The sequence below is a fragment of the Protopterus annectens genome, chromosome 13.part0 (assembly GCF_019279795.1).
Source record: "Protopterus annectens isolate FY-2018-M chromosome 13.part0, PAN1.0, whole genome shotgun sequence".
NCBI lineage: Eukaryota > Metazoa > Chordata > Ceratodontiformes > Protopteridae > Protopterus > Protopterus annectens.
The window spans coordinates 467,853,694-467,875,106 of NC_056747.1; the positions used below are offsets into that span (position 1 = coordinate 467,853,694).

The following is a 21,413-nucleotide window of genomic DNA, read 5'->3' on the forward strand; positions in this document are numbered from 1 at the left end:
TAGGTATATGTTTATTGTTAGAATTCTTGTATATAAAAGTCTCTCGACCAATAAACCACACTAAAAAAAAAAAAAATATGGTAAAGGCGATCTTATTGAGTAAGCGCTTTGCCACCATATTCTCTTTCTTCTACAAAAAAAAAAAAAAAAACACATAACTAAAAAAAAAAAACTAAAAAAAGGAAAAAAAAAAAAAAAAAAAAAATAATTAATTATTAATTTAAACTTCATTTCACAAGGTAAGGTCCTAAAGCCAATCTTCTAAAGCTTCAACAACTGTCATGTTGCAGTCCAATAAGGGAACATTACAAACAACAAAAAAAAAAAATGCATACATACACACAACAACAGAATAGATTAAAAAAGTGCGTATATATAAAAAAAGTTGCCACTAATCCTATCATTCACTAGAAACCTTTAGTTTTTTCATTTTTAAAAAGGTCTAACAGATACCTTATAAGCTGGTGGTAACATCAGATCCTGAGCTAAAATCCACCATATTATTTATTCTTCTGTATGTGTTCTAAATGTCACCCCTGACATTGGCTCTGATATGTTCAACTATTCTAAAGCTGAAGTTATGTTGAGATCCCATCTCAGAGACATGTTTGGCAAGCGCATTGTTGACATGCCCCATCCTGATGCTATATAAATGTTCACGTATACGATCCTTAAAAGACCGGTTGGTCTTGCCTATGTAAAAGGATGGACAAGTGGAGCAGGTGGCTAAATAAATGATATTGTTGGACTCACAGTTTCCATTGACTTTAAAGAAATACTGGTGTGAGCTAGATGGATGTGTGAACACGGTGGAGGGATTAATGTAAGAGCAGAAACTGCATGTGGCAGTTGCAGTTTCTGCTCTTACATTTATATAGCATCAGGATGGGGCATGTCAACAATGCGCTTGCCAAACATGTCTCTGAGATGGGATCTCAACATAACTTCAGCTTTAGAATAGTTGAACATATCAGAGCCAATGTCAGGGGTGGTGACATTAGAACACATACAGAGAATAGGGAAAATATGTGGATTTTTAAGCTCAGATCTGATGTACCACCAGGGCTTAATGCCAAGGTATCTGTTAGACCTTTTTTAAAAATGAGAAAACTAAAGGTTTCTTAGTGAATGATAGGATTAGTGGCAACTTTTTTTATATAATACTGCACTTTTTAATCTATTCTTATGTTTGTGTCAAGTGTATGCATTTTGCATTTTATTGTGTTGTAATGTTCCTTATTGGACTGCACAATGACAGTTGTTGAAGCTTTAGAGTATTCTATTGGCTTTAGGACCTTGTGAATATTTATGAAGCCTCTAATTAATTACGTCATTTTAATTGGGATTTTTCCCGCCCTTTTATTAGTTTTTTAGTATATAGTATGTGTTTTAGTTTTTGTATTTGAGTCTGAAGAAGCCGAATATGGTGAAAGCGCTTACTCAATAAAGATCGTCTTTTACGATATTTATTTTATTTCTCGTGAGTGGTTTATTGGTGGAGAGACTTTATACAAGAATTCTATGCAGTAACATCTACACCGACTACTTGCTTGTGTTTTTTGATGCTGTAGCCTTGGTTCACCTTCTGAGTTTTTGAAATTTTCCTTCTATTATTGACTGTTGACTTCTCAGAGGGTGTTTGCTCCGTATCCGTTTCATTTCCTTGCCATTTCTTTTAATAACATGCTGCATATGATCAACAAGAGCTTTATCACGGCCTTCTCAAACTATTCTCATTTGTAAGCATATTTGTGTGCCTTTCTGTGAGCTTGCATGTCTGACAAATCTCAATGGCCTTATTCAAAGTTAAATCACTGTCACGAAGCATAATCTTTCTCACAGCATTATCTTTCATGCCACATGCAAGTCTGTCCTTTATCAACTCCTCCCTTAAGTCACCAGATCTGCACATTTTAGCCTCATTTCTCAGGTCTGTTATATATGCTGCAAAAGTTTCACCCAGCTTTTGATCCCTTGAGTAAAATAAGTCACCTTCCATTGTAAGACTTGTCTGGGGATTGCACATTTCTCTAAAATTACATTTTAAGCACTCTGGGTCATCCCTTGACTCAGCCAGTACAACAATATGATGGTTTTCCCCCTTGCCTGTATAGATAGCAGATGCATACACAAATGAACGCTCCCTTTCAATGGCGTCTGATCCAGCTTAAGTAGAATAAATACCTTTGTATGGTCATCTTTATCAGAAAATGTAGCCTGTACAAAAATGTCATACTCTTGCTCAAACACACTTCTCCAGTTCTCAGCAATATTACTGTCAAACACAAGTGCACTGGGTTTCCGAAATCTGTCTGCCATGCCAACAAAGTATACAAATATGCAGTGAAAATATGTCCCTTGTAATTATGTATGAACAAACTGTGCTGTGAGCTTGTAACATTCAAATGCACAATAAACTTTTCAAAATACTGCACTTTGTGAAATATGCTGTGTACTGGCTGTACTCTGCAAAATATGCCTTGTAATGGCTGTATTTTGTGAAGCAGCTTTACTGTAACACTGCACAAACATGCCAGCACTTTACACACTTCTGATAACTAGGATATCTTTGCTTAGAAAATACATATACTTTGTGAAAATGCGGTAATTTCCCCTTATTTGTTTTATGCAGTTCGGACTTTATTTCAAACATTTTCCGTAGTAATTCGAATATCTTTATCAGTATCGTACGCATCAGTTATGCAAATATTATTTAGAGCATTCTGTATGCCTCATTGCATATTATGTGAAAAGAAATAGTGCTGAGCAAGTTTTAATACCTGAAATTTGTTTGACCTGTTTTGCAAAGTTTGCACATTTAGGATGATCCCCTCATCTATATTCCACCAACATCTAAATAAGTGCCTTAAGTCATTTTAGCCAAGCTGCTTCTGACCTCATGCCCCTTCAGTATGCTACTACTGACTCCATTGTCCTTTAGATATGCAGTTTCTGATTCCATGTCCTTTAGATATGCCACTTCTGGCACCATGTCGCTTGTTCATCTCGAATACATAAAACAAGGCGGCTTGGGGTTCCGTTCAGATGCTTAAATATACAGAATCATCAGGATGGACAGCAGCATCATTAAATATGAACTAGTTAACAGACAGAACTTACATACATACATGCTTACATCTCAGCTAACTACAAAATGGCAGTCAGACTCGCACTTGCTCAGTATTTATGCACTTGTGCAATCCCTTCGACAGCTTCTTAAAGGTATATATACACATATTGATCTACAACACTATTGAAATGTTACGCTTTAAATGTTGTTTATATTACTTTACATTTTCAGATAACTTGATTATAGTATCAAAGACATCTTGTGACTATTACAGAAGTCAAAAAATATTTTTTCTTGCAATTCCTCTAAAGTATCAGCATATTTACCAAAGTGTAGGAGGAGGGGCTGTCAATTCATCTTGGACTACAAAAAGATACTTTGAACAAAGGATTGCAATGTAGCTACTGTTTTGGTTACAGCTGAGTAATGCATTAGTACACTGTAAAACAAGCCCTGAGACTCTCACAAATTCAAGAAATAAATGCAGTCCTGTTACAGACAGTATATAAAAGGACAGTGACAGACACCAATCCTAATTCTATGTCAATGACATGGGAATACACCACTACTTGCTTATGTCTAGCATGACTCATACAAAGCAGACTTGAAATGGATTACGGGAAAGAGAAAGGCTTGAAGAAAAATAAGATCCCATTGATATTTCAAGCGCCATTGGCAGCCATTTTGCAGAAAACATATTAAAATTCTATAGGAAGTAGCCAGAGGGATTTTGAGGTGTTAAAATAGTTCAGAAAACAACAGAGATAGAGTGCAAAAAATAGTTTTTTTTAGTTCTAAGGTGGTGTTTTCCTTTGAAAGCATGTTCAAGCATATGTGAATGTGAAGCTTTAGTCTAATATAATCTTAAAACTTTAGCTCCAGGCCAGGCTTCAACATCTATGGTGTAAAGCTGGTCATTTGTAACAGACTACACAGTCTGTGTACCCCGATTAAACTTTTTTTTTTTTTTTTTTTTTTATTGACCGTGCGTACCCAATTGCCTTGTTTTCTTACAACAGTAAGAGCAGATAAAGGCATCACTTCCCATATTCATTTTCTTGTCTCAGAAAAATGTCTACATTATTGAACTGGAACATTCGTTAGCAGATATCATGCAGCTATTCTAAATAGTGTCAAAGAAGAAAAAGTGAGATTTCACAAAAAGTGGACAAGGAAATTTCAGTAGGCTTAGGTAAATAACAGAAGTAGTAATATTTAATCATGCTTTCTTTATGTGGAACTACTGTGTTTGAACTAAGGAGAGAGAAACCACTGATGAGGAGAAATTTGACAAATGGGTGCAAAGACATAACTAGGGTAAGATGAAGGAAGCATTTACCCTGGGTGCACTTGTGCAGGATTGCTGGTACAGAAATGAATTCCACTACTGCTTCCGCAGTCAGGAGTGAAGCACATTCAAATCTTTGAGAGTATACTTTTGCTGGAAAAAAAGACCTTTTTTCACAGAACTATCAGATTTCAGATTATGCTTTTAGAAACTGAAGTGTAACCTCCAAAAAGTAACTACTCAAATCAGCAGTGTGATCTGGTGGGGTTGTCATGTTCTAGGACAAATCCAGACGCTAACTCATTTTCAAGATGAAAATCATGCTTCAACATTCTCAGTTACTATGCAGAGTTTGAATGGTAATCAAGTTAATACTTCCCCCGTACGTATTTTCATCTCTATATCCTTTTTAGTCAGCAGTCATACTACACCCTTCATTTTTAGAAGAACTCTTATTTTATTATACATTTTGCAAACACATCAGCTACATATACAACAATCTCCCCAGTGCTGAAATATATAAACCCATCACCATCCTACTGTAGCAATGCAATCTAATATGACCTAGATAAAAGCTCTGTACAAACTTTCCACCAAATGAAAATACTGGAGGTGAGCTTTCACACACAACTTCCTTAGATAGTATAAAGAGGTATGGTATATGAAAGATGGTTCATGTTTTACTTTTAGTAATAACATCTGTATAGGGTATATAACCAAGCCTTTTTGTATGCTCATAAGCTTGTGGTTTATTATACTGGCAAGCCACATATGCTTTTAATAGTCTGACTCACCTCCATTATAGGATTGGATGCCAAAACTTTTTCTTCCACATTTGTGTCATTTACCGACCCACCAACAGTAGCAAAGTATCTCATAGCATATTTGGCAGAGACAGTTTTACCAGCTCCAGATTCTCCACTTATAATAAGTGATTGGTTCTTCTCATCCCTAGAGTTGGAGTGGAGAAACTATATTATTATGCATTTTCCATACACTTTACACAACTATACTGGCATCAGTGAGAAGGAACACATTTTACTACCCATGGAAGATTTAGTCGATACCTTTTAATCACTGCTTCAACATCAGTGGGAACAAATAAGCCCAGAATTAACATATATCCACAGTTATAATGTACTATGCTCCTGCCATGTAACTTTTTTTCCAAATTCCAGAATTAACATTTTACTACATAAGATAGTGTGAAAAACATTCTAACAAAGGTGTGCGGGGGCACACACATCTATAGGGGTCACCTTCAGAAAGCCCAAGCACTCACTTAGACTTCCAAAATGTTGAGAAGAAAAGGGCAACAACCACACAACAGACGTCCTGGAACACCAACCTTCCACTCCAGGTAATTAACTGCTTGGCCATCTTGTTGAACGTTGCCCCTCACCCTTGCGGTAGTGTGATCTTGGAGTTAGTATATTTAGTTAAGGGAGGATGCCCCCCCACATGGGTGAGTTCGCTTTGTCAGGATGGCATCTGCCAGCCTTTGGTCAGATACTTAGCCCCATCCAGCTGCTCTAAGGCTTCATCTGTCCTAGGCATGGGGTAGAGTCAGATGCCTAGACTGCCACTGCTAGAGGTAAGCCTTTGTGACTTCTTTCAGATTATACAAGTTCATAAGGATGCCCTTTGGGATGAAAAATGCCCCAGTGACATTGCAGAGACTGGCAGATTGCATCCTAGTATGAGCAGGAGATTATGCCCTTGCTTGTATGAATATTGCCATTTGCAGCCATTCCTGGCATTAGCACCTTCAGCATGTCAGGTAGGTCCTAAGCAGGGCTAACCATTAAGGCCAGCAAGTGTTAGATAGGTATGGCAGAGGTCTCCTACCTAGGACAGAGTGGGGAGTGGTAAAATCAGGCCAGAACCTGCAAAAACTGAAAGCATTCAGGCGTGGCCTACCCCATTACTAAAAAGCAGGCGAGAGCATTCTTTGGGACAGCAGGATAATATAGAAAGCTTCCCAATTACAATACAATAGCTACTCCCCTCACAGACCAGAAGAGGAAAACAGGCCTAAAGCTTAAAGGGAGCTTATGGAAGACCCCCTGTGTTAGCCAGTCCAGATTACAGCAAATAATTTGTTGTGCAGGCGGATGCTTCAAACCATGGGGTGGGGGGGTGTACTCATCCCGGTTTCCTCACATGGAGAAGAGCACCCAGTAGTACATCTCAGCCACAGACTCCAACCTAGGAAGGAATGTTATGCAGCAGTAGAAAAATATATCTAGCCACAGTATGAGTATTGTAGAAACTATCAGTATGGAAGGAAATTCACTGTAACCAGCAAAATGTCAAGCTACTATGGTGGAGCCTAGGGTTGCAGGCATATGATATGACGGTGCCGCACTGTAGTGGGGTTAGCAGTACCAATGCAGATGTGCTCTCAAGACAGGGTATGGGTTAATGTATTCCCAGATAGGCTAATTTCTCTCAAGCTACATTTCTGAGTCACGTAGAAAAACTAGCTCAAGTCTTCAAAGGGGGAAGATAGGACTATGAGGTTTTGCCAGCTATGCAAGGAAAAGTAGGGCAGAGGAAGTGTAACATATGCCAGCACAGCTTGCTGGAATTTAGTAATGAATTGCATGTCATTTAAATATCAAACTGATTTGTACAGATACTTGTGTTAAAAATGTGCCAACGGTGTGCCTTGCTGGACAGAAAAGAAATATGCATGCATTATTGTAACTGAATTAAATGCACATGTTGTAACAGAGTATACTGGAAGAGAAGAGGGTAATCATAATCCAGCTGCAGCAAATTTTGAAAATAGTAAGAAAGTAAATTACTGGGTCTAGGTCATAAAGATGTTATCTTATAGTTTTGAATGAAGCCAGAGACACAATGTATGTAAAAAGCATGGTTTGTTAGTCTCTGGAGGAGGAGTAAAAGTTTGAAATTGTTTCAAGACTTCCAGAAGCTGTACCAGATCCGAGCAAAGCTTGTGTGTGTGTGTGTGTGTGTGTGTGTGTGTGTGTGTGTGTGTGTGTGTGTGTGTGTGTGTGTGTGTGTGTGTGTGTGTGTGTGTTATTGACATGTAGGTGCTAAATCCTGGCAGTTTCTAGCAACAGGGGGTTGCAGGAGAACCAGAAGTCAGATGAAGAGATGTATGTGATGTCATTCTGTACAGAAATAATGTTTTAATCTTAGCTGAGACTGAAGTCTCAGGGCAATCTGTTTTTTTGTATCCTGACAAAGAAGGATCTCTCACCTACTTCATCTTGCCTTGCTCCAGTAAGTAATTGGGGAATAATTATTTAGATCGGTCAGGAAAATAAAGTGAGATTAGTCAAGTATTTTGTTTTCTGTTATCTGTGTGAAATTGTCCACCTGTGCTATTTTTAATATTTCCTGTGATTGAAACTCTGGAATTTACTGTAAATAGATATTTCATATTTTCATGTTCTTTTATTATTCATTATTAAACATTTAAACTTTTCATTGTGGCTGGTCTTTAGAGAATATTTTAACCTTTGAGAATACTTGTATCTATTGGCGATACTGTGGTCAGTCCTGAAGCCTGGCTGTTTGATCAACATTATCATTTGTATTAATATTAATTTCACTCAGTATAATTGGGTACCCTTGTAAGAGCTGTAAAGTAGCTGATTTTGCAGTGTCTGGTGGCAGTGAGAATTACATTATAGTCTTGGCAGAAAGGGACACAACAGGTGAATCTGTGCCAGCCTTTCCCAGTTGTGTGTGTGTTTGTGAAAATCTCAATGAGTGTGTGTCAGCTACATGGAGCAAGGACAAGAAGCACTGGTTTCATAGCTAGAGTGGTAGAGGACTTGGCTTTGAAATTCGGCTGAGGACTTAAATTTACAGCTGTGCAAGTGGGGAGCTCTACTGGGGACCTGAGGAGAGACAGAGAGAGAAACCCAGACCCCAGGCTGTATGTGTTCTCTGTGTGTTCTTAAGAGAAATTGTGTTTGATGCTGCATCTGGAAATACTGGGTGTATCCATTTTTGTTCCAAGTGAATGTCCCCCTCTGGTGTCAGTGGTGAGGATTCAGCCTCCTTGGATTACTGGCCCAGAGTGGGGACATCACACACTGTTTATTATATATTTTCTTTTACAGATTCATTTTCCAAGTGGTTTAAAAAACGGCTCATTGCATAAAGCTATACCAATAATAACAGCTGAATAATAAAAATGTTCATCTTATTCTTCTCTGTGCTTCTCAGATAAAGTCTGATTTAAATACTGATTGTATAATGATGTTGCAACTCTCTTATAAATGTAGGATACCCGTTTCATTTACTGTAATGAAGTAAAATTTAAACTTTCTCCTGCTTCTGGCTACGGTTTGAAATTTACTGTCAACTCTGCTTTTACTTTTCCATATTCTTTTGAATAAGAGTTTTACCACAGAAGTACAATTAGTTCTATATCTTGTATTTGCTTAGTACATGGGTCAAAAGAGAATGACAGTTCAGCTGATCTAAACTTTTGCAAGTTTAATCTTGCCTAAGGATAGCTTTGCTGCAAGCACCTTTTGGCAGGATCATGACACCAGTACTCTACATTGCATTTCAGCTTGCTTTTTACTACACCTTCCTCTTTCATGGGAAGATAAAGGTTTCTTTTGTCAACAGAAGATTAACATATTTCAATTCATTACTTATGTTCATACATTTGACATATAAACAGTAATACAGTAATTATCCGACACCAAGATTTTGAAACAGACTGACCTCCACCTAACAGCAGCACTTTATTTAGGTCTATATTATATGTTCGAAGTCTGAAATCTTCGACCCTCATATGATCGACTCCATATAAGCAAAGTTTTCAAACATTGAACATAAAATATAAAAATAAAAATAAAAAACCTACCTGAATGCTCTATGCAAGGGAGCAAGCCCCCTGCAACCTCCACAGCCCCCACTACTTAAATATACCAACTCTGAGATCACACTACATTTAAGTGAAGGGAAATATTCTCTATTGCGATCTCCGCTGAAACATTCGATGTTTGAAAACTTCACTCATATGATGTCAATTATATGAGATTTAAAGTTTTCAAACTTCAAACCTATAATATAGACCCCTTTATTTAGGGTTATCATATCCAGTTGAGCCCCAGCCCATTATCAGATGTCTCCTGGAAGAAACGCTCTAACACTATCATAGTGCAATAAAAAACAAGTATTATAGTTGATTAACAGTGTTATAAAAAAGTTTTATCAATTTGAGGGCATTTTTTTAAAAAGAAAGAGGTGGTGGCAGAAGAAAATCAAATTATTGGCACAGAAATAGTAAAAATAAAGTACAAGGACAGGGAAAATTGGGAAGGATTAAAAGCTACAGAACACAACAAATTAAGAATATGGTGTCATATACATAGACAAAAGAATCAGGATAATCAGTAGAGTGACAGGTAAACTAAAGGAATTTCTTTTGTCACTTGATTCTCTTTGTATGGGTGAAAATACTAGATTATGAAAAAGTTCGAATTTAAGCCAACAAAGTGTTTTGTGTTTAGTTATTTTGGTTCAGGAATTACTTATGAACTTTATATTGAAAAGTTTTCTCACCTGTTAGAATTTTAACTCAGTGCAGCTTGATTCAAAATTCTAGTATATAATTACCATAATGCCCAAAGAATTAAGACTTGTGATGAAGCTCGTGTTTTCAAGATTGTGGATTTCAATTCCTCCTGAGGCTATGTCATTCTAAATGTTTAATTAGATGTTAATAAAGATGCATCATGAAGAAAGTCAAAAGAGCAAAGCTCAACTGCATGTAGTACAAATGATTTATAGGCAATGCCCCTCTCCTAACAGAAACAAAGTGCATATAATGCAGCATACCATGCTGTTACTAGGAGACGTCCGTACTATGTAGCTATGAATAAAAGGTAGTCTGACAGTTCTTATTAAAAATTTCAGAAGTATACTGGGATGTTCATGTACAAAATATTCAGAAGAATGACATTCTATCCTTGAAAAGTGGAGTGCAGTTCAATGTTAATACTGGTCCCTCCATACTACCATTGTCACTACTGGGAGTTTTTGTTGTAGTATCTTTCCTCTAACAAAATGTTTGCTACTCCAGAGAAACATTCTTACTTCTGCTGTAATGTCAATACAGTACATATATGTATTCTGGACGTGGTATATGGCTTGTGACCTATTGCAAGTCGGAACTTGAGTTCATAGAAATATACATATAGTGCTTCTGTTTGGAATAATTTTCTACATATGTGAAATAACTACAGGCATATAATATACTTATAATCTGCAATTCCGAATCAAATGATCTCCCTGTCTATATGGACTTGTGTCTACAATTAGCATTGTTTCTATACAGGGATCAAAACATGGACTATGTGAACAGAATCAAAAGTTGTTTTTTTTTATATTTTTTTTACAATGCATTATAAATAGTCTGTCATAATTCATGGCTATCTTTCTTCGTGAGATTAACAGTCTCACAGATGACAGAAAACACTTTTAAAAATGAATCTTGTATTATGATTTGTCACTCCAAGAGTGTTTTTGACCACTGAATCTTTAATTTGAGAGTTACATCCTCATCCTTCACTGACTTCGGTGAGATACGTTTACTTTTTAGAGAAAAAAAAACTATATAAATCTAGTTTACTTTTTAATTGCTACTTACAGTGTAAGCAATTGTCTTTTACTCTTTAAAGCATTTTCTTCAGGACTGTATCATGATCTGGAGTCTTCCAAGTACTATATCACGATGGAAATTTTATACTTTTTTGTCAGCAATGTGCAAAAGAACAAAGCTCTGTTTCTGCTGACCTGGGTTTGATTAATAGCCAGAACACTGATGCAGCTGTTGGTGAACATCAATTCACCAGTCCCAAGGGAAGTGGAAAATGTGGCAGCCTGTCCATCTGGTAGCTTTATCATCATCCTTTTCTAGTTTTATTAACCATCTCTGCCTCTCTCTTTTTCTACCTCGACAGTGAAGTGGAAATATACTTTTACATGGATCTGGCATTCCAAGATATTTATGTGCATTTTATCTTGAATGCTTTTTTTTTTTTTTTTTTTAACCTCTTCTAGACCATTAACTATTTTTGTGAACTCTTCCAGCAGACTGTATGCCACCGATATCTATCACATTTGTTCATTTATGTATCTTGCTCATGCTTCATTTCTCTGTGGTAATGTAGCTTAATAATGGCCTTGTTTCTGACTACATAAATGCAGTTAATTTGCTTTTATTCTGCTTTGTTGCAGTCTTGCCCTCACATATTGCCTTAAACTAGAATATAATCTCTTAACAGTGATGCTTAAAAGTATGACACAATGTGCATAGTTATTTGGACTTAACTGATCCCTATAACTGTCATTTGTTCAGTTTCTACATATAATTTAGTCTATGATTGTTCTGGAAGTAATTAGCACTTTGTGGCCTCATAATAAAGCGGATAGCTGCTAAAATGTTCATTATAACACTGCAAAGTTATTAAAGCCTCCTCAAGAAAGACACTTCACCCTTTGTGGAATTATTCTTGCGAGAATATCCACTCAATTTCTGCACAATACATTACTCTGAAAATGATCTACTATTCATGTTTAAGACAGTGCTATATAAATTCCAATTGATTTGGTACTAGGTATCGGTCAGCATGTTAACAGCACACAGACACTTTGTGTCCACTCTACTCCTTTAGTTTGCCTGTGACAGGACTAGTGATCTTCCATAATCTTAAGATCTTTTAATGACAAGTCAGGTTCCCAAGTACCTTCATCCTTCCCTCTTGTAAGATGCAGTTTATTATGGACTTTTGGTTTTACTGTTGAGTTTAGTGAAGTTAATGTTTAGGCCACCATCCTTAACCTTATCTACTTCCCTTACAGTCTATCAGTGATTTCTTATACTGACTGTCTAAACTTGTTCATTTCAAAATGCATTTTATTCTTAGGGTCAACAACACTTGAGTTGACTTCACACTGAGGTACAAGTCCTCCTCTGCTGTCAGTGTGTCCTACAGGTCATGACTGTTCTTAATTTAATGTCTCCTACGACAATTAATGACCATAACAAGTCTCAAAACACAGTATCCATTTGTGCTATTTTAGAATAACTGAAGTCTCATTTTGCAAATCAAATGTTAGCAAAGCTAACATGTTGCACTGTTTTTATAGCATTTATATTTATACAGTTAATTTTGATCACATTTCTATAACTGTGACCATTTCTTGTTCTTTAGCAACTAGATATGCAAGTTCATTTAGCCATTATTGGATGAAACAGTTTCAGCTAACTGAAGCAAAATGGCCTTATTAATGAAGGATAAAACTGGACAGTCTGGATATGTCAGAACAGTTTGCCTTCTTACTTTGTGAGGGACTTTTACTCCAGAAAAGGCAGGATTTTTTCATAAGTCTTCAGTTTGCATGTAGATTCACTCTTCCATTTAATTATTCACTTTCCATGCATTTCTTTTCAGCACAATTACAGTTTTCAAGCAATAATGATTATCTGAATCAGCCTCATTAATTTATGTGCTGGTGGTACGCATCTCGGTAAACTGCCATGCACCACCTATATCCCAATTTTAATTTTGGTATAAAGGCAGCTATAGTATTCTACTTTCAGGAATGTCATAAACCTAACTCTAATTGCCAGATGTTGAGAAGTTAAAAAGCTAAGGAGTGATTTATGCAGCATTTAACAGTAACAGGGAATCGAAGTAATTTTGTGGTGGGTTGGGCTCTAAATCCAGACAATATAAAGAAATACAAGGAATACGCTGCATATAAACAGAGTAAGGCACCCAATAATGTTACTGGAAAGATACATGAATTGTAGGTAGAAGTGGACTGGCAGTAAACAGCATGTGGTAACATAAGGTGGCCAGGGTGAAAGGGGTAATTTCCCCAGGCCCTGTCTTGTTGAGGGTACAATTAACACAATTATATTATTTTTCAGAAATACATATATTTTTTTAAATTGCCTCCCAGACCCTTTTACACCATTTTGTGTGGGTACTGCCCCAAAGGTCTGACTGGTTGGGCAGATAAAGGGTGCAGTGCAGAGAAAGCAATTACAGGGCTTAATCTTTGCACCTACAATCAGCTGAGTTACTTGTTTTGGTTAAGTACTTACTAGGCAAGGCTTATTTTTAAGCTGAAATTACTCACGGTGGGCTGGCCGCTACAGTTGCTAACTTTCAATTTTATAAAAAAAAAATGAAAATGCTGCATGGCATTGTTAAGTTCAGGTTAATTTTGCAGTTAAATTCAAAACTTGAATCCGATGACAGCTGCAGGAGCTTAGTTTCACATTTGGAGTGAGGGCAGAAAAGGAAAGTAAACACGCAAGTAAATAATTATAATATACTGCTATATGCAATGGCAGCAATACATTTTGAAATAGCGATCTATATCTAGACTGGGAATGTTGGTTTGGCAGTTCCTTCTAATTTATATATGTACTAGTTTTACATTTTACTGTGTAGCTTCCACTTCTGCCTGCGTCTGTTAGCAATAGCATGCAGGTTGAATGCATGCTATAAATTAATATTTACATGCAATGGGCAAGCCATTATCATTCTAAAATTACCAGGTTAGCAGCAGTTACTAAAATGACAGACACTTTCACATGATTGAGACAAATATTGCAGACCAATACTATGTTATTGCAGATAATTTACATATGGGTCTTATTAGTTGCTGGTATTTGCCATATAGCATCACAATAAAATGTAAGTAGCAGGTTTATCTTCTAACTCAGCTTCCACGTTTCCACCCAAGAGAGATCTTCTAGAGGGGGACCTGCAGCAGAAAAAACAATCAACAGTTCCTGCTTTGGAAACTGATCCTTTCAATGACCGGGAATGATCTTGAAGGAAGGTACTTTTTTGCAGAGAAAATTTGTTGATTTCAGTATCAGTTTATCTGTTCAATTTGTTAATACTAAATAAAATTTGTGCAACCTCCATGGAAGTATATTACGGATAGAAGATGACACCTATATGGGAGGTGGACACTGTAAGCTGATGTTTTCCCTCCCTGAATGCATTACTGAGTTTTCCCTCCCTGAATGCATTACTGAGTTTTTTGGAAGGGGGAAATCTATTCATTTTATATACTGTAAAGGAGTTCAAAAGCTTTAAGAGTTTATAAACATTTTTGGTATCTTGTACGAGATGCATAATTTACTCCATTTGCACTAAACATCAACTGTTTCTCGCGATTGTTTTGCCTACTGGTAGTATTAGAGATGCATTTTAATGTTCATTTATTTGATCAATAATATCTGCCAGTATCAAAACAGACTTACACTATTTACTAGTTCATCTGAGTACCACATGGCATTGAACCATTCTAATTGCAGTGTGCGCGTGTGTGAGAGAGAGAGCAAATGTGTATAATTTATATATATCTATCTATAAAGAGAGAGAAAGAGAGAGATGCATAAGATACATTCATTTTGGAAGAGGTTGTGGTTTAAAGATGCGCATCATGCAATGGACTGGCACCTCCTCTAGAGCAGATCTCAGCTACTGCTTTATAAGCTTACAAAACATGTTATTCTAATAGCTTTCTGTTAGCATGCATTTTCTGACGGATATAGTACATCTGTCATTTAGTGACTTCAATCACCAATACTTTAACAGAAAACCACAAATTTTATGAGAAAAGGATGAAAAATGAGGCCAGAATCTGGAAATTATGCAAAAATCTGTACAGTTGAGAGGTACAATGGACTGATGATTGGACTGGTGGAGGTGTCAAATTAAAATGTACAGTACAGTGAAGTAATTCAAATGCATAAATGTAGCTGTAGTTTGGCTTATTGGCTTTTTATACAACTATCTTTTTGAAGAAACAGGAGATGAAGAATTGCACTTAAAATACAATAATGATATAATGACAAAGATTAGAAAGAAATTAATGATATACCTTTTCTTTACTTCAGAAAACTGTACATTTAATTCACATTGTCTTATTCTGTCAATGACTCCAATTAGCATAGTACAAATATTTTAACTGGATAGGAATCATTCAGGGACACTTATTTCTGGATTTGTTTACCTACAAGTAAACCTAGATCAGAATCTGGATATCAATTACTTGATTTGCAACAGTGAAGATGTGTCTGGGGGGGGGCCCATAAGGGAAAATAGGTATAGATTTTTTGAAGAAATTTATGAAAATATTTGGCATGAAAGATATGAATTCAATACTAAGAGTTCAGAGTGAATTTACATATTCCCCAAGATACAAAAACTGCACTAGTCTAGGCAGTTTACATTTGACAGGAACATATGCATTTAATTGAAGGTCTTAATATGCACTTAACCATTTCAGGTCATGTACCAATAACTAAAATAAAAACACAGGGTGAAGAAATACAAATGAGACAGGCGTTTTCCCACCTGTTGAAGGCGGAGGAATTTAAGGAATGGGCAGTGGAAATTATTCAAGAACTACTGGAGAAGATAGAAATGCCTTCTGAAAATATTGCTAGGGAGTAGGATAAAATTAAAGTTGATTTTAAAAATAGGGTGGAAATAAAATAAAGGGAGATATGGTTAGTTAAAGGGACTGAAATATTCAAGTATTGCAAAATAGGGGGAAATCTCAGAAGAGGAGCAACTCTACAATACGCAAGAGTTTAGAAAGATTGATGTACTCTACAGCACAAAAACGTTTAGCACAACTCAGGCAACAGAAAGTAGAAAGGTCTTTCACCAAGCTTAAGGCGTCTATAACAAGGAAGGTAACATGAGATCCTGTACAACTATTAGAAATACCTCAAATTCTGTGAAAGTCTGTATAAAGCAGAGAAATATGGAAATCAAGAAAAGCTACAAATGGAAATGTTTATGTAAGAATTAAATATGCCAATGTTAGAGGTAGATGAGGCTCAATTACTAACAGGATAGGAGGAAATGAGATAAAATTGATGATGTACAAGCAATCTATAGGAAAGTCCCCAGGAATAGATGGTATTCCTGTAGAAGTCTGAAAGGTGGAAGGGAAAAAACTGATAAAGATCTGGAAGGTTTTGTTTAACAGCATTTTAAGAGGAAGAGAAGTGCCAACATCCTGGAAGAAAGCAGGGGTAGCTGCAATACCTAGAGAGGGTAAAGAGTAATTTCCAGCTTTATATAGGCCCATTCCAATACTAAACCATGATTATAAAGTGTTTATGTCTATAATGGCTAAAGGAATAACAAATGTGATGCCAGAATTGATAGATATGGATCAATGCAGTTTTGTGGATGGCAGGTAAACATTTGACATTAACAGAACACGGAAGATCCAGAGGGAAGCAGAATGAGAGAAAATACCACTGCAGAGAAAGCATTTGACAGCAGAAGCTGGAACTTTACAAGCAGGGCAATGGAAACATTTGCATTCCCTGGCAATATTATGAGGTTGATTAGGAGGACATATGAGGGATCTGAGGTTAAAATGTAAGTGGGTGGGTTCCGCTCTGCTTTTCTGCGTTATTTCTGCTTCAGCAGAGGAACCAGGCAAGAGTCTTCTCTTTCTCCTTTGTTATTTGCATTATATTTAGAACCATTGACAAAGAAAATAAGGGACTCAAAAATTCAAGGATATAACAGATACGGTAGTCAATAAAAGCTGGTTCTATTTGCAGATATTTTATACCTGATAAAACAAGAATAGGACATTACAGTGTTGTGAAACTTTTGAGACAGTTTCAAATATTTTAGGGATACAAAATTAATGAAGCTGAAAAAGGCAATAGCACTAAATTATGTACCCACATACAAGCTGGTTCAGCAACATCCATATTTTTGGGGACATGATAAAATGAAGTACTTAGGAGTTTGGATTAAAAAGGATTCCAGTATGGCAGTTAAGGATATATGGGAAGAGACTAAACAAAAAGCATACAAAAACTGAGAAATTGGAAGCTCTGTTATATGGATATTGATAGCAAGACACAAGCAGTTAAAATGTTGTTGGTGCCTTTAATCTTGTGCACAGGTCAGGCATATTTTTATCAACCAGAGGAGAAATTGTAGATAGCAATTAATAGAGCTGAAGGATTTTATCTGGGAGGGGAAGACAGCAAGGGTCAAGTAAGATAAGTTGATTTTTCCAATAGAACAAGGTGGATTGGGATTAGCCAATTTGAAGGGGTATTTCAGTGCTACACATTTAAGATTTCTACATGTAGTACAAGCAGAAACCTACAATTCAAAGTGGAAAGTGATAATGATGAAACAGGGGGGAAGCTCAATAAACAAGAGACTGACTGGGATTTTTTATGCAGACCTTTAAGGAGAATAACAATAATCATACAGATTACTATATTCAAAGAACTATGCCAACATGGAATGGAAAAAGGAGATTCTGCTGATAGGGATGACTGCAATTAGGGATGCAGACAATACACAACAGGGGGGCTGGAATTTATTGGCGCAAACTGGCAAAGGAACCAAGGTATTGGGGACAAATAGCTAGAGAGGGAAAGGTAATAGAATGGCAAGATTCAAGAATTTATTTGGAATGCAGGTTAGAGATTGCCTTCCCTATCAAGGATTGATATCAGAGTATAGGCAAAGGGAAAGAAATAGGTTTGTTAATGAAAGATCAGCACTGTTATAGTTTAGTAGACTCTAGAACAGAAGCTGCTGTTAAAAGGAATAATTAGAGTATATCAAATATTGCATAACTATAAGAATCAAATCGGAGGAGGTTAGAAAGGATTGGGAAGAGAGATTAGATAAGCAATTCACTAAAAACAATGAGGGGATACAGGTCTCCCAAATATGCAACAAAATTTAGAAGATTTAGTATTTTTCTTGGAAATGTTTACATATATATTTTTATACCCCAAGCAGCCTCCAGATAATTTTTCATCAGGTAGACAGCAATTATTGGAGGTGTGATGAGGAAGTAAGAGGTAAATGGGAATATATTTTCTGGGAGTGTAATAAGTTAGAAGACTTTAAAGATTCCCTGCAGACAACTATCAGAGATGCTGGGTGAGAAAATTGGTGAAACTTGGGAAACTATTTTTCTAAGCTAGGATACAGAATAGGAATTGCCTAGACACAGTAAGGCCTTGCTGAGTCTAATGATGGTGGCTGCCAAAAAAGCAATTACTAGAAAATATACAAAGTCTAAACCAACTATACTAGAAGTAGTGAATGTAGTAACAGAGATAAAACAACCATAAATGGGATCTTTAGAAAAGGGTAGGAGCAATTACATAGGAAAAAAGGGGAATTGTGGGAACAATACATACAGGGGAGGAATGAGGTTTAAAAGGCAGGATTTGAATGAGCTATGTTTTTTTCTAAAAGTGATTGGGTAGATAAATTATGTATAATAAGTTTGTAATTAAAATTATGTCAGTATGGTTTGTGATGTAAAATGCTTGCAGCTAGGATTATATCAATATGGTTTGTTTTCATTCATATTAATGTATGGCTGCCCATGTCATAAGTGATAATTTGAATATCATCTGTGTGGTGGACAGGACTGGTGTCAAATTAAAATGTAATGGATAAATGCAGTTTGGCTTTGCACACAGCCAAAGTACCTTTCCTGGAGAAACAGGTGGTGAATTGCACTTAATAATTAGAATTATAATTCACTTCTTTACTTCAGAAAAATTATATTAATTCATATTCTCTGACTCTCTCAAGTAATGAAGTTTACAGTACTGTACTGATATTTTAAGTGTTCCTGTTTGAGCATTTCAATATTTGTCCCAAATTCCAAAGAGAAGTACCTGATTTCTAACGAGTGCACAGCAATGATAGCATAGAGATAAAATGTTGTAGGGTATCCCCCTGCCATTGCTGGCAGTAGTGGTTATTGTATATTTGTTGCTGTATAGGGGACAGCTAGGGACTTTGTTGGATGCTTTATGGGGGAGATATTTAGGAGTTCTTAATTCATCAAGACTGTTTTAATCCATTACTACCTGATTATTTCTACTGATAGAAATTCAGTGAATTTATGTTCGTTTTATATAGTTCTTGAACTATATCTAAAAAAGAAAGGAAATCTTAATAATATTCCTGTCAGAAATTACTTTGGAAATTTTCCTGTCAGTTTATCAGTCTGAAATGAGTTCCAGTAAGACAAATTCTCAAGACTCCAGCATCAAGAAAGAACTTCAGTCTCTGATAATTATAGTCCAGCAACTTACTGCTAAGATGGATAAAATGGATACTAAAATAGACACTTTCATAGAAAAAACTACAAAACAAATAGACTTGTTACATATGGACCTGCAACAACAGAAGATCCAGATGACAGGCATAGAAGAAGCTGTGAATGACATGGAAAATAAAATACAAGAACAGGAAATCAACATTGAGTTTCTGCTGAAACAAAATACACATTTACAAACAAAGCTGGATGACCTGGAAAATAGATCTAGGCGCAATAACATTAGGATTTTTGGACTGCCAGAAAATATTGAAGGTAACAATATTACTTCTTTTTTAACAACATGGCTCCCTAAAACTTTAGATTTACCAGAAGCATTCTCTTTTGGTATCGAAAGAGCACATAGATCTATAGCTAATACTAACTCTAACAAAACTATCCTAGATCAGTTATAGTTAGATTTCTATCATCTTTTGATAAAGAGATGGTTCTTAAATCTGCTTGGGCTAAAGCTTCTGTTAAGTTTAATGAGACAACTGTGCGTTTTGACAATGACTATTCTTCCATGGTAATTGCTAAAAGAAAAGTTTTTCTGCCACTAATAAGGGAGCTTAAAAAGCACAGTTTAAAACATACCTTCTGTTTCCTGCCAAGCTTAAAATCTTCCTTCCTGATGGTCCTAAGGTCTTGATGATTTAGACTCTGCTTTACTGTTTGTCAAAGAAAAAGGATTTTGGATAAAATAGAAGAAATGGAATGGGCTAGTTCTTCATTAAAGAGATTGGCAACTGAAGCTTCCTGGAAGACTTCAGAGAAGAAGAAGAGACTAAAAACAAATGATTTGTTATATGTTTTTTCTCTCTCATCATTTTAGTTCATTATTAATCTTTTTGAATATAGTTCCTGCATTTCCAGAAAGCCACAAATATTTTGGAAAAGATTTAATCAAAGTTATTCTCTATGTGCAAAGAAATGTTTTGTTTCATAACCAGTCAAAATGCCTGAGGATTTAATGGCAGGCTGTGACTCGATTTGTTTTTCTTTCTGAAATAAGTAAGGTTAGCAATTTGATACATTTTTTATCTTTACCTTTTTTTCCTTCTTCTTTTATTATTTTCTTTGTTTAAACAATGACATTCTATTTAGATTATGTAGTGGGTAAAGGGTGGGGAGGGCAGGAAGAGAACAGTAATGAAAATATCATTAATAGAATAATAACATATTTATTTCTTGTAAAAGTTTATAAGTTCTTCAAATGCTATTTCTAATTATACTTTCTTGATTATACTGCTTATGCTTGTTTGTAAATAATCTGTCATGCTTTAACTAATAATAATCAGAACTAAATAAGAGTAAATATGTTTTATTTTTAACTCTATTAATATAAACAGTAAGTAACATTCCATTGTATATACTTCTTACAGCTTTCTCTTACATTTATTTATTTCTGCCTCACTCCCTTTTATTTTCTACTCTCTTTTTCTTTTCTTTATTAATATATAGAAATGCTTTAGACTGTGTAGGCACAGTGAATAATAGGATTTGTATGAAAATTGAGTTGGGAGAAGAATGCTGAGTTTTATTGCTTGTTGGTAATTTTGAGTTTAATTTCACTTGCATAGAGGCTGTGATGATCTGTGGAATACATTGTGGAGGTTCTGTCATGTTTAGATGCATTTACACTGCTAAATGAATGTTTGTCACTAGTTTTTAATAAGTTTCCCGCCAAAATGTTAAGAGAGACAATCTGGGATGTGGGCTGTCTTATGCACAATGTCCTTGAGTTACCTCAGAATCTTCAAATCACAGAATTCTCACAGAGAAACTGAAAGCAGTTAGTATAAACATTGACAAGGTTATCACACTGACACACCACAGATTCAGGAAAAATACTCTGTTCATAAAATATGTCAGTTATAATGAGTTTAAATGATGTAG

The 21,413-nt window shown here is 35.8% G+C and overlaps 1 protein-coding gene across 1 annotated transcript in view; it reads right to left on the reverse strand.

Moving 5' to 3' along the window:
• Positions 1-21,413, reverse strand: part of LOC122787918 (unconventional myosin-Vb-like) — a gene marked incomplete at its 5' end in the record, with an annotated part of 1,807,467 nt that overhangs the window by 1,691,815 nt on the left and 94,239 nt on the right. The window contains one exon of the mRNA XM_044054844.1: positions 5,153-5,309. Coding sequence (XP_043910779.1) covers positions 5,153-5,309 — 157 coding nt within the window. The remainder of the gene's footprint in view (positions 1-5,152; positions 5,310-21,413) is intronic.